Below are 14,204 nucleotides of genomic sequence, written 5' to 3'. Positions count from 1 at the left end.
GTGTTGTGTCAATTTTGCTTTGCGAAGCACTTTGGACTACATGTTTTTATGAAATAAAATTAGATAGAAAAACTATTACTACTAATGTTTTGGGTGGTAAGGCAGTTTATATAAGTTTATGAGGTAACTGCTTTGTTTCTCTGTACTGTACCCTAATTATAATAGTATAAGAATTATAAGTATAATTTATTGCTTCTTTCCTCTAAAATGGCCTAGCGTTACATGTTTCCATAGTGCTGTTTACTTATTCTGTACTTACTTCATGGTACTTCTACTTTAATATATTTTTGGGCTGGAAATAAAAGTTTTACTTTTTGCTAAATAACTTATTGTTGTTTGCTAGACTTTAAATAATACACTGTATTTGTTATACTGTCCATGCATTTTCTCGCTTTCAGCTGCTGTAGTCATCCAAAAGAGCATCTGTTATTATATAGGCGTGCTATATATCTGTTATTATGGTTGATATTTGTTGACTGTGAATTTGTATTTGATTGTTACATCCTTTTCTTTAACGTGTTTGGAGTGTTAAACACTGTGTAACAGTTGCTTTGATGGGAGCTATATTAATAAAGATATTATTAACAAATTACCAATAAAAAAAAAAGCTCTGTTTGGCTGTAATGACTCACTAAATGCACTAGGTGGTGCTGTTGGCTGTGTTTCAGTTCTGCTGCAGCTGTATGGTGTTGGCTAAACTCAGGTTTAATAAATTTTACTTGATATTATTGTGGTTTAAGATTCTTTGGTTTATGTCATGGCTGTTCAAAGGTAGTTTTGAATGGGGCACAAGGAGTGATAAATAATAATAATTTAAAAAAAGTCTTAAAACAGTGGTTGTTTTTGTCAAAGGTCTCTATAGCGTGAGACTTAAGGAAAAAGAACAGAGTTAATTTAATTTAATTTAATTTATATATCTAATTAAATTAATTAATTTCATTTACTGAATAGCATGCAGACGCCATAGCTTAACCCGACCACAGAAAAGGTCAAAGTAAGGGTACAGATAGCCTGTGTTAAAAAAATAAAATAATAATAATAAATACATAAAAGTAAATAATTCATTGATAAATACATTAGATAATTATCATAACCATAAAATAAACAAAAAGAAAACAAAATATCATAAAGTGAGCAATCAGTGATCTAGTGTTTTGCAGATATGAAGTCAAAAGCTGTTAAATTGTAAAACTGTTCACAAACAAATTGAATGGGTGAATAAATAATAATGAAGCTAAAAGTACAGTTATTATGTTAAGAATTCAAACTATTTTTAAAGAGAGACATGAAACATCTCAAAATATTAGAGTTAGACATTATGTTCTCAAAAACACAAGTGGCAGACTGAAATTAAGTAAAAAAGAAAAAAAGTGGGGGAAATTTAAGTGCATATAGTAGACAAATTACCAAATAAGGGGTTATAATGATGTGTTTGATAGGCTTAACTTTTTTCATTATTAGATGTTCCAGGGACTGCACTAAACAAACAAAAAAATACATTTTTGTTAGACAAACAAGTGTTTAAATAAAAATCCAGTATACAATCACATACATGCACAATAATAATGTTCAATATCCCACAGAAAAACTACAGTATTTTTTTTTTTTAATAAATAAAGCTACGTTTATGTATGAAATAACAAACTAATAATACAAAAATATTCTGTCCTCTTGTCTTGGGCAATTGAGAAAGCCAAATACTACATTTTTCCAAAGTACTGTGAAGTCTTAAAAGATATGATCCATAAAAAGTTACAGGTGTTTGGTCTGCTCTGAATCTGTGTGCGTCACCTGTTTCTTCCTTTAACCTGTCCCTCTCAGCGATTGGTGGGATTACTCTAAAAGGTACCGCCCTCAGACGCGGTGCTGCATTCTCATTGGTCAACTCAAACGCCAGTAACAGGTGCCTCGACCCCTCCTTTTCCCTCTCTTGGTGCCCGCAGGTTATTCTCCAGTCTGAGAACCTGTGATGAGAGTTTTAACAATGGCGTGGCCGTGGCGGGGGGCTGCCGCTCTCTGCTCGAGTCCTGAACCAGAAAACCACCTGTAAACATCGACTTGGAGCATATCGGCGATTTGAAAAGTATTTATACGGTTAAAATGATAACGGACAGAGTAAATCTCCGCTGAAGCCTGCTCTTCAAACTGTGTCAAACTGCTGGACTGTCGCTGGAAGCGCTTTGCCATGTCGTTACTGTGTGTCAGAGGTAAGTTTTCCTCACGTTTTTATTTCTTTACACGGTTAGAAACGACTTGTCATGTTAGTTTGACTCGGAAAACCTGAGTTTGTTGAACTTAATAAGATAATGTCAATGAAATCTCACAGAACAGGTTTTCCGTCAGGCTGCATCCCCTCCAGGGAGTAGAAAAGTGGCTACCAGCATGCTATTTGTCCTGTTGTGATTTATTTATTTTTTTAACTTTTCTAAAAACCCTGATTCTTCATAAGTATAATGAAAATGACATTTGAGGTTGTTTTTCAAACCAAAATAGTATATATTCTAACAATTTAATTGGAGCTTTCCCCCGCCTTCCATACCAGCTGTTTTCACAGAAATTATGGCGTATTGACTTTCGGACATGACAACAACAAACAAAAAACCCAGTAGCAGACTGTGTACTCTATAATATTCTGTCAGTTTAGGATGATCCCACTTCAGATAAAGCTATAATTTGGAAAGCAAGCAAACTGATAAATTTATTGGATTAAAGAACAGTCATCATTTTTGCTTGTTTGTATTGTTTAATCATGAATGTTATTATTATTATCTCCTTTGTGCTGCATTAAATACATGGATTGTGCTATATACATTAATGTTCTTCATATTACAGGCTATAAAAATGTTAATGTAATGTTAATGTTAGTAAAATTAAATTTTACTCTACCTCTGACAGGGATTTCAAATTAATTTTAGTGATGAGTGCAGTTTATGATAATAAAAGAACCAGTTTGATGTCTAAATAGACAACATTTTTTTATCAGTCGTCCATATTGGGGAAAAAGTGTGTATTATATGGTTTAAAAAGGGTCAAAATTGACAGTTTGTGTAGCTTTTCCTTTACATTGATACATTTCTAGGCAAACTCAGCAATAAAGTAAATCAGGCTGGAGTGTGTGAACATCAAAAAGAAGTTGGAGAGTCCTTTCTGCTCTAGCATCCTTTACAGCTGCAAAGCACATTATGTAATATCCTATTCTGTGGCAACAAGACCAATGACCAGCAATTTGGATAGGGGAGGGGCAAAGGCTCAAAACAGAGCTGAAGGCTTCTTTCCTTTAAAGCACACATGTAAGCACATCTGTAATGATGGAGCAAACCCCTCCTACACTTCATGTAATGTCATTTTTTCAAACATGCCTCATATAAAGTTTGCCATGAAATGCTATTTCTGCTAATTAAAAAGTGAGTGTTAATCTTTTTTTCTTTGTCTTTCCTTTTCATCTTTTCCTTTTTAATACACTGTATCTTAGTATCTCACAGTGTGACTTGTAGAAAACGTTTTTCAGAGGTGACCATCCTAAAGATGCCAGTTAAAAATATTTATGTTTTTGTATGTGATATCTATTATTTGGGAAGAAATAGAAGTATAGATTGCTGGATTATTTTTTTGTGTAGTTACTTTAAGTATGTGCAACAGATATATGTCTGGTTGTATTTCATGTGATGAACAGAATAAACTGACTGTAAGTAAGTAAATACATAAATAACATTAAAATGTTGCAACACACACACACACACACACACACACACACACACACACACACACACGTTTAGTGCCCTATTATAAAAAAGGCTCTTATATGAATAACAGTGCTGTTAGTCCAATCTCAGATCTATTCCCTTTCTTGTTGTGGTTTGATTACCATCTGTCTCATAGGAGGCTTTGTGTTTAATTTAAGGCATCCTTTTGAAAAATGAAATGTGAAATATCATCGGCCATTTGGATCAAAAAGTGCAGCCACAAGCCAGACATAAGTCACTGTTTTGTCAGGAATAAATAGTACACTCCCAGTCCTGAACATTTCTGGCTAACCAGTGTTTGGCAGACTGAGGCTTTGTATTCCCTGTCTGATCCTGATTTGTGTAATTATTGTCATTTAGGAGCTGAAAGCTCCATATTGTGGCTAAAGGTAGTTCCTGTTATTCCAATTATGAATTGTGTGCCTGGTGTGCATGAGTGAGTACCTGACAGTATTCTGCCCCCCTCATCTTTTGAATTTGAATTTTTGATTGAACATAGAGTCAGGACTTCAGGCTTCATACACACCTCCTTCAGATACCTCCTCTCATGAGTGTTTACACACTCAAGCAAACACCGTCTGCTATGATCTTGACTTTCTTTAATGCCTGTGTAAATGTTCTCCATGAAACTGAGTAATGACTGTCACACAAGAAATACAGACATGGAGAGAACACACCAGCAGCTGAATGTCAATGATTGGGGTGGGTGTTTTCTTTTTCCACTTTTTGCTAACTCTGCGACATGCTGCTTTGATTGATTACTGTGAATCAAACACACAATGTGATAATCGATCAACCAATCGCCTGCTGAGTCGAATCAGATAGGTCCTGACTTTAGTTACAAGACAACTGTATGAACAATTGCCTCAGTCATTAAATGCATGGCCCTCACTTTATGATGTGATGCTACAGGCCATTTTTGCTAATGCTTAATGCGCCTAATATTGTATTTCATAAACATGCGTGCTCAAGCAGCAACCAGCGCAGCAGTTTCCAGCAGCATGTTATTAAGGTTAAGTTGCAGAGTGGAGAATTTATCAGTCAGTCAGTTTGTGGTTGGTTTGATCAGAGCTGATCAGATCAGTGGATTTGATCAGAGGAGCAGCTGATGCAGAAGAGAGTGAAAGCAAACTTTTACATCCAGCACTGGAATGCAGGTCGCACATTTTCTGACACACTGCTGATTTTATGTGAAGTACTGTAGAGAAAAAAGACATGAGAGTGCTGTTGTTTGTGAAACAAATAGAATGTTCTATTTTTGTATGAAATCCTAAATGGTTTCACTGAACTCGGCAGATCTACTGCTTCGTCTGTACCCAGAGTACACTCTGTGCCCTGGGAGTGCGGAGCTCTTAATAACTGAACAGCACTTACATATATTCCAACGGCATTACAAATTAACTGTCCAAAAATAGTAAATCAATAGTGCAATTGGGGCTATGTCCATTTTTTAGTCTATAGGTGTGGTGCCTTCACTCTAAAATGCTCCTGAAAACCTTGGTATAACTATTTGAATTTTATATTAATATTGACAGCACATTAGCCCATATATATGTGGCACAAAAAATCACTGCAGATATTCCATTAAAGATGGGCAGTTTCAGATCTCCTCTGAAATTCACTATCTTGTCACAAAAGGAAAAATGCAGAGATCCGTGCCATCAACTTTTGAATGTGTTGAAACATGAAATTCCAAAGGAAGTTAGTTTTGATCTTTGTGCTCCCTTTAAAAAGAAAGAAAGAAAAAAAACAAAGTATTTGCCTGTAAAACCTGAAAACAATGAAGGGATTCAGGCATCAATACACCAAGCTGGGAAAGAAAAAGGCACCCGGCAGAGAAAAGGTCACAAAGAGGCAAGTCTGTTTGGTTTCACTTACTGAGGAAAGTTCAACCCAGTGGCTCTGGCAATCTAGAGTTATTGTACTAAATGGGACCTTTCAATAGTGAGCTTGAACACTGACCATTTATTGATTACTGTTAAAGCAAATGTAGGGTGGTAGGAGTTATGCAGACAAAAGATAACAGAGAAAAGGGTGCAGGGGAAGGGATTGTGTGATTAGCTGATGTTGTGACTCATCCCCTGATTGCGCAGCTTGACAATGTTGCTTATTTATTGGGAGTTGAGATGCTTCATCTCCATGGCGATGTCTTTGCACAACAGATAAGTGGAAATGTGAGGGAGACTCCTGCTGTGGATCAGGACAGGGCTGACTGGACGCTCACATGGACCCCATGATGCAGCAGAATTGGAGTTGCACAGATTCAGACACGTGATCCCTGTAGTGACTGAATACCTGGTGTTTTCTGTCACTAGAGAGTTGTAGCTGCTACAGATTACAGACAGAGCACAGAAGGAGAGGGCTCATACACAGAATGGCAGCCTTTGTGGTAACGATTGGTCTTGGTCTGACGGTCTCATCTGCTGTCCCGCAAGTTTTTGAGGGAAGTTGTTGAGGACTGAGTTGATGTCAGTAGTTTATTTATTGTCCATATCCAGGTGTGTCATGCAGTCCCTTGATTAGGGTAGCTTGAAAATACCCTTTAGGTCGTCACTGGAATATTTGGATGCAACGTTTGACTGAAAACACATTCTTCCTCCCAAATTTTCAAATACCAATGCTTGGTCAGTGGCCCTACACATCAGACTATAATGCCCTTGGTACCCCTCGAGCATCAGTTTTTAGACCCTTTGGGATGGCATGTCAATTTACACTTGTTCCATGCATTGTTCCATTTCAAAATAAACTTCAGTATTTACAGGAAATGTACAGATTCTGCTTGTTAAATTTATCAAGTCAGATTTATGTCCTTAGGTTGAGGCAACAAAAGTAACAGTAACATCACAGCTTCTATCACATATGTCATGCAGTGTACATCAGAGACTAGCACCACTTTGGGAAATTAACATTTATGTACTTATTTTTTTTGCTGGTAAGTGAAGAAAACTAGCAGCCGATTGTATAATTTACCATCATTTGGCTAGTGCCAATTTCCAACCATGGCTATCACACTATGTTACTATTAAAACAACTTGACTTTTGGTTTCACACGGGACACAAACAGCAGTCTCTCAGGTGAAAGTGCAGATTGTTTGACCCATTCACCTCCCCTCTCACCCTACACAGACTTTATTGTTCTTTGCACTATGTCCACAGCCCGGTAGGTCTTATTCTGTTGCTGAAGGGTGCCTCGGTGCGTCTGATGCCGAGGGCCACTGACCAAGCATTGGTATTTGATGAGTTGGAAGTGAGTGTTACAGTAGGATTGGGGACATTTAAGCAATAACAGCAATGAGATTTCCTAAATGGCAGGTAAATGTTTGCCAAGCGAAGTCTTTGTAAGTAATGCACTGGATGTACAGACAGAAGTATCAAATCAGATGTTGCTTGGTGTGGGTAGACTGGTTCCATGCTTCCTACATTGGTCCTTGGGTCTTACTGCTGGCTGAACAGTGCCCACACAGGATGTTAAGCTTGTTTCATGCATCAGCACACCTCTTAAATGCTGATTCTCATGTCGACATACGGTCAAATTAGTTTTACACCCTGAGTGAAAACAATGATGTAGCAGTTCACAGCACACTCTCCAGTCCTTCAAGTGTTCAAGCCATGGATTAATTATCACAACTGCATCGGCGCTGTTTGTTCAGAGCCTCCTTATTTGACTAACTCTGCAGCTGACTGAGTCTGTGAGGAGTTTTTTACAAGAAAATGATTCAATAAAAGACGAGACAGAGGCCCTGCAGTACTGAAATCGACAGGACTGCAGACAGAGTGGTAGAGTGTAGCGAGCAGCAGAGTAGTGGAATTATGAGAGAAAGAGGCAGAGACAGCGCTTAGAGATTGTGGGAGTAATCCCCTGGCCATCTGTTGCTCTCTCTCCCTCTCTCTCTCTCTCTCTCCCCTCTTGCACTGGCCCCACCTGATCAGATCCAACTGCCAGTGCCAAGTGGAAGTACACCACTGCTCGCAACAGGAGTAGATCCCGGTGTCACTTCCTGCTCCTATTTTCCTGCTTTCTGCCTGATCTTCCACTTACTCTTACTCTTTAACAAAAAGGTCTATCTCTGAAGGATATTTTCCATAATGCTGCCAGACACCTTGGTTACTAATCTGAGCCTGGCAGTGGCAAAAAGGAGCACTTTTAGTGGATATAGATTGACTTGATTACACTCTAGCCTGTTATGCAGCTACTGGCTGCAGCCCTCTTGGTCAATACTGAACTATTATAATAATATGTTGTTCCCATTAGTCTCTTAGACACAGACACATAGGAAAATAGGGTCTAGTTTGAAAAAAGCTACTCTTCAATCATGTGCTTTTCCTTCAGTGACATGTCAAAATGTCCTCAATGGAAAAGGCCTTTGAGCTCAAATTGTCCAACTTGGAAGGAAAAATGGGAAATGTTGTTATATAACATGTTAGGCAACATAAAATGTAATTATTCTAAACTCAAATATGTACTTACATAAAAGTTTAATTGTGTTTTTCTAAAATCTTTGCTTAGCTTTTTTTTGTTTGTTTGTTTGAAGAGCTCTAAGGCTATCTATGGCTTGATGCAATTCACTGCACATCTACAACTGAACTACCAAGGAGTGCCCCACAGTCAACTGTAACCAAAACATGCAATTGCTTAAATTTATTTTAGATTAAGAATTTGTAGGCATGTTCAGAAAAGAATAAGAATACCGGGAAAATGAATAAAGAAAAAGCTGTAGGTTGATGCGGTAAATGTGCAACTAGCCCTGCCAAATAGTGAGCTAAATGGCCTCTAAAGAAAATGATAAGCATCAGTTTCCACCACAATAGCTCCCTGGTTTATTACCCTCTGCTCTGTGTGCCACAGCCCTAAATAACATCATGCAGTTTAGGACATAAGGCCACTGTGCCAGCTCATTTGCCCCAGTGACAAAGAGTGGGACACATGGCTGAAAAGCTTTAGTGGAAAGCCAGAAAAAATTCACACTGCTGGTATCTCTCCACATTTCCACTACTCCCTTTCCGCTTCCCAGGGAGGTATGTGCAAGACAGGAAACACTTTGGAACAAATGATGAGTTAGGTTTTCCTTTTTTCTTCCTTTGTGATAACAGAGTTCCCATTGTTTTCCTAAAAGACAGCACTGCAAAAATCCTTTCATTTTTGAGCCCAGAATTGTAGCCTTGGGGAATCACTGTTGCATGTCTTGGTTTAATTTATATAATAACGAGTGATGTTTCAGACACAATGGAAAACAAATAAATACTTCTCCCTCCTGCATAGTTGTTTTAATGTGCGCAGAGAGAAGACAAGGACTGTTACATGAAAATATGAAAGCTTCATTTGTGCGTCTATCATCCCGTCCTGCCCATCTGCCATCTCGGGCTCCAAAGCTTTAGTAGTTTATATGCCTGAACACATAACCCTGCCACAGCAATCACAATTAATCCCCTCCAAAGCGCTTCACAATCCCATAAACGTTATTGTATAGATGCATCAAAGGGCTAAAGATGCCAGATCTAAAAATAAATCAAAGTATGCCAGAGAGTATTTCTCCCCTTTTAAATAATTTTTTGACGCTTTTTGACAGAAATGGATTTTTTGTCGTATTAATATTCATCTGCCCTGGCCCACTTTTGCCATTGTTTTTTTATTTATTTATTTATTTATTTTTGTGTGTGTTGTTTACCAGCTGTTGTGTTTTGTGATACAGCTGTCCGGGCTTATGCTTCTTGATAATATTAAAGTTGGTATTTCGTAATCAAATAAAATGTATTTGTCAGCTCTGATATGAGGGCATCAGTCTTTGGTATATTATTTTTTCACTTGTATGTTTTTAAAATGTCTTACTCAATATCATATCTAGATCCTAATCACAAATATATTTGGTTTAAATATCCCTTTTTGTACCTGTGTGTGTGTGTGTGTGTGTGTGTGTGTGTATGTGTATGGGGGGGGGGGGGTGTTTTCACAGATTTTCAGCATCAGAGCAAATGTTTTATTACATTTGAGCCTAAACACAGAGGAGAAACACAGTAGGAAAAATAGCCATGCAAGTGACTCAGGTGCATAAAAGCTCCTCTCTTACAATTGTTTTCTTAATCAAAGATAAAATGTTCTAAGCCTGTCTGTGTGGTGCTAATATTATGACAATGCAATATTTACCCTTGGTAACAGGTGTCCTGCTTGGATGGAAAGCAGTGACACTCGTGCGTAGAATATCATTCCAGGAACTTAAGCTCATGTTTTGTAGAAAGGTGTTTCAGCATATTGCTAGTGTTTTCACCCTTACTTGAAATGATCATTTTACAGACATTACAAGCATCACTGTTTCCACTTTTCTTCGTGAAATGAAGCAACATTTTGGACTTTCTTGTTGCAAGTTTCCAGAAGCATAGACACATGAGTAAGACATTATTATTTTGCAATGTGGCGTGCTATTTCGATTCCAGTTCCAATTTGGAACTGATTCTCAATTGGAATCAGTTCTTGAATCCCATCCCTAATCACAAACAATGATAGACAAATGTGTTAGGGAGTCCTCGGCTCTGATTGGTTGTTTTCCTTCAGCCTTGGTGGATTCTTGAAAATGCACTTAGAGAAGGAACATCACTTTTTTTGACAGATGTATCTGTCTCATGTACCGTCTCAAGTGATATAGATTCAGCAAATATTATTTTTTGTAATCTTAGCTTTAAGATAAGTTCTTCAATGACAATTAATATGGAGGAGTAAAGGTTAAAATATAATGGAAAAATGGAAAGGATGCAATTTACATGACAATGAAATAAATGATGACCATGAAGCCACCCAATTAGACATTCAAATTAGGCAAAAACGTTGCCCACCAAAACACATTGCTCATCTGTTTTGAACAAGCTCCATACAGAGTGTTCTTGTTTTTGCTGACAGCATCATCATGAGGCCATTGACGTGTTTGTGTGATTCAGGAGTCACAAGTCATCGGCTCACGCCTTGTCTGCATATCAATGAATTTGTCAGGCTTCAATAACATGAGATCCTGTTCATTTTCCATTACTCATGCCTGGACATTTGTGACTTTGTTTTCATGAGTGTACTCAACAAATTGATTGTTTTTTGTTTTTTTCTTTCAGTAGCTGACCTAATTCTGTTTTCCAATTAGACTAATCGCTATTTTCTTTTCTGTTTTGTGTTACAGTAAAAAAAGCCAAGCTCCAAGGACCTCCAGGTGAGTACTTCTGCATTCACAAACCTGTCCCTTTTCACATTTGTCAAGTCTGGTGGCACACTCTTCAATTGTCCAAATGTTTCACATTTTTAACACAAGCAGTCCTCATTGAGTTTGGAGAACTGAGGCTGTAAAGCTGCAGAACATGTTCTCATTTTCCTTTGTGTTTGGAGCATGTTCTCTGGGCCCTGTTGGGTTGTTAATGTTTTAAAACATACTTTATGTTCAATGACATAATACTCACCCTTCTTTATATAACTTTATATCTTTTGCTATGGTGCTTATTATTTATCTTGTGTTTATGTGTTTTTTTCTATGTACTTGCTTGTTGTACAACCCAAATGGTAACCCATCAAATGGTAACATTTGTATTTTAAACTGTACAAAATCCATTCTCAATTAATAAATTAATAAATAAATAAATAAATACTGAGCTTTAGGAAAGTTTACCTAGCATTTGCAATATGTAAAGCTGACCCTTTATATAGCTCACCTAGTTAGCTTTATTGCTTTTGGAAATATGCCACACTCATTCGCTCATGTAGGTTAATCGTCAAATCCTGGCAAGTCACTGAAAGCAAGGGTCGATTTTGTGTTATGTAATCCAGTGTCCTTCCATGCCAAGCTGTGCACAGGTGAGCTTGGATCATTGGCTGCTAAGTCCAAATCCCCTCGCTCTCCACCTGAGCAAATCCTTCTAGTGTTCAGCCTAACGCCTTCCTTTAAGCCCTGTGACGTTTCTGTAAAGAGCAGGCAGCAAGTCACCATGGCTTTGGATCTGTTAGTGACATTTTACTCTCAGTCTGAGTCCCAGACTGACCCAGTGTTTGCAGGGGATAATTGCCAAAGTTAATTACTCAGCAGGTCTCTGTATTTGTTCAGTGTGTATTTTTTGAGTAGCTTCACCTTTGGTGAAAAATTGTCTACATTGTGTCAGAAGCAGCTCTGTTGCAGGTATTGGTTCTCTGTCTGTCTCTGCCCTCCCCTCCCTCTCCTGGGCCACACCACATGTGACACCTGTCCCAGAGTAAACACCAGGGAAATTCAGTTAAGCCTGTAGTCTCCCCGAGGCAAAATGTAAACATCAGTCACCTTTTTTTAGCTAGAGTACAATGAAAAATTAATTGAGGGGAGTCCTGCATGAGATTTAGAATACTAAAGGTTTTGTTCATATATACAAAATAGGGCAAATATGTCTTTGTTTTACATGTGCTAAAGTAGAGTGAAATGAAGTAAGCACTGTCTGTATGAGGGGCCTCTCTGGGGCTGCCTTGTTGCAGTGCTTTTTTTATTAGAGGCCATTTTTCAGAGATTGCCAATGACTTTATGCCGGCACGCTTACACCATGGTCAATTGGTGATGTCAGCTTATGGTTGTTTTACTCAGTGCAGACATAAGCAGAATCTGCTATAAAATTTAATTTCCGATGTGGAAATTTGGACGTGAATTTTGCAGAATGTAGCATTCTCATGTAAGAACAAGCTTTTTTAGACACATGTAATGATTTATTATTTTTGTATATACACTTACATGTGGTTTCATGAAGATATGATCACAAGTAAATTGTTATTAAATAAAAACAAAATTAGATCTTAAGGTATTTGTTGTGCATGTGTGAAGGCTGGGCAATATATAGGTATCAGATTGATATTGTGATATTAGAGTATTGCATTACAGTAAAATTATGTATTTTTCCTGATCTATAATTTCCCTTTACAAGTAGTTAATTTCATTTTGTAGCCTAAATATTTTATGAAAACACCTACAGTCAACCCTACAATATAATCAAATTATTGATATCACGGTATTTGGTTAAAAAGAAATGTGATTTTTTTATTAGCGTGTAAAGAGATTCTTCTCTCTTGGCCCATGGCATTGAACATCATTTTTTTTTTTTTGTTTGTTTTTTGCAAATTTACAAACTTCTACATCACTCCAATCATCCATATAGTACATATTGATATTGTGATTTTGATATTACAGCCCTAATAGTAGTGACTTGCTTAATCAGGTCTTTCAAGGAAATATCCCCAAGCAAAAATCTTTCAAACACAACACATTGTGAGGAACACCTGAGGCAGCAACAGGCTGATGAACTATCCTCTGAGTAAAGAAAGTGGAGCGACGGAAATTATGAAGACAGTGTTTGGCATTACGAAAAAGTGTGTTAGGGATATTGGATATGAACCTGCATATGATTTATATTATTATAATATGAGAATAATCGACTAGTTTTTCCATTATTGTACAAATTTTATCCCATTTGTCACCTGCACAGATGGCCATTTTTATTACCAGATGGCTGGTATTGTTTTCACCTTAGGAGTCTGTTCGTATGTGTTATCATGACAAAATGTGGTCCAGGAGAAACCTGTTGTAGCAAGAACTTGCAAAAAAAGCAGTTTTGAGCACTTTGTCACTCCGCCCAGGTTTATTTTTCCCTCACTTCTTTATTTTTACTTTTATTTTCAAAACACAGGAAGTTTGGAGGTGACAGATTACTATATTTGGCTATTTTGCAAAAACTATCAATTGTGCATGAAAGCTGCAAATCCTTCTGCATACAAACAAGGAACATACTCTGTAAGGGACTGTCCCTTTGTCTGTTTATTGAGGTTTAAGGAATGAATTATTGAACATGATATGGTTATTATTCCTCTCTGCTCATGATAACCATAACTTGCTCTTCATACGGCGACGTGTGATTTATTGGAAGAGCCCTCAAAGTTTACATAAGGCTGGTCTGGGATGTGTGTTTGCTCTGTGCTTTCACCACACCTTCAGATGGAGAACTTTAAGGCTTTACTTTGGAACACTTTTGTAATAAGTTGTTTTCTGGTGAAAACTATATCTGTAGAACTAAAGGTGCCCTTGGATGGGCCCGTAGCAAGCTGTCTGACTTTCCACTGATTGCTACAGAATACTGAGGATTGGTAAGGGCAGTGTGTGTGTGTATGTGTGTGTGTTCAGTCTCTGGCTAAACACCTGCACATATTTTCTGTCTGTCAGAATTTAGACTTTATTGTGTTAATAAAAAAACATATTCTAAATAATAATTGTCAATTATTTTACACAAACAGCAATCCTCAATTATTTTGCACTTTAATCAGTGAAGACATTTCTTACTCAACAGCTGCTTTGTTTTTATTAAAAAAAGTAAATAGAATAGCACTTTGTATACTGAAGTTGGACAGACTTGTCCTGAGATGGTCCCAACAATGGTAGAAAAGTCCTCCAATAGGTTTGTGTCTTCTGTTGCATGCAATATTGATGA

The 14,204-nt window shown here is 37.4% G+C and overlaps 1 protein-coding gene across 5 annotated transcripts in view; it reads left to right on the top strand.

The window, feature by feature from the left end:
• Window positions 1-1,970: 1,970 nt before the first annotated feature.
• LOC121959524 (protein unc-13 homolog B-like) overlaps window positions 1,971-14,204 on the top strand; it is a 72,275-nt gene continuing 60,041 nt past the window's right edge. For all 5 annotated transcript variants that reach the window (XM_042508875.1, XM_042508872.1, XM_042508871.1 and 2 more), the window contains exons 1-2: window positions 1,971-2,207; window positions 10,901-10,930. In XM_042508875.1, the coding sequence (XP_042364809.1) occupies window positions 2,186-2,207; window positions 10,901-10,930 (52 nt within the window). In that variant the 5' untranslated portion in view covers window positions 1,971-2,185. The remainder of the gene's footprint in view (window positions 2,208-10,900; window positions 10,931-14,204) is intronic.

This window comes from Plectropomus leopardus, chromosome 20 (assembly GCF_008729295.1).
Source record: "Plectropomus leopardus isolate mb chromosome 20, YSFRI_Pleo_2.0, whole genome shotgun sequence".
Taxonomy (NCBI): domain Eukaryota; kingdom Metazoa; phylum Chordata; class Actinopteri; order Perciformes; family Serranidae; genus Plectropomus; species Plectropomus leopardus.
Note: the sequence above shows the minus strand (reverse complement) of the source record. Positions and strands in the feature narration are given on the sequence as shown.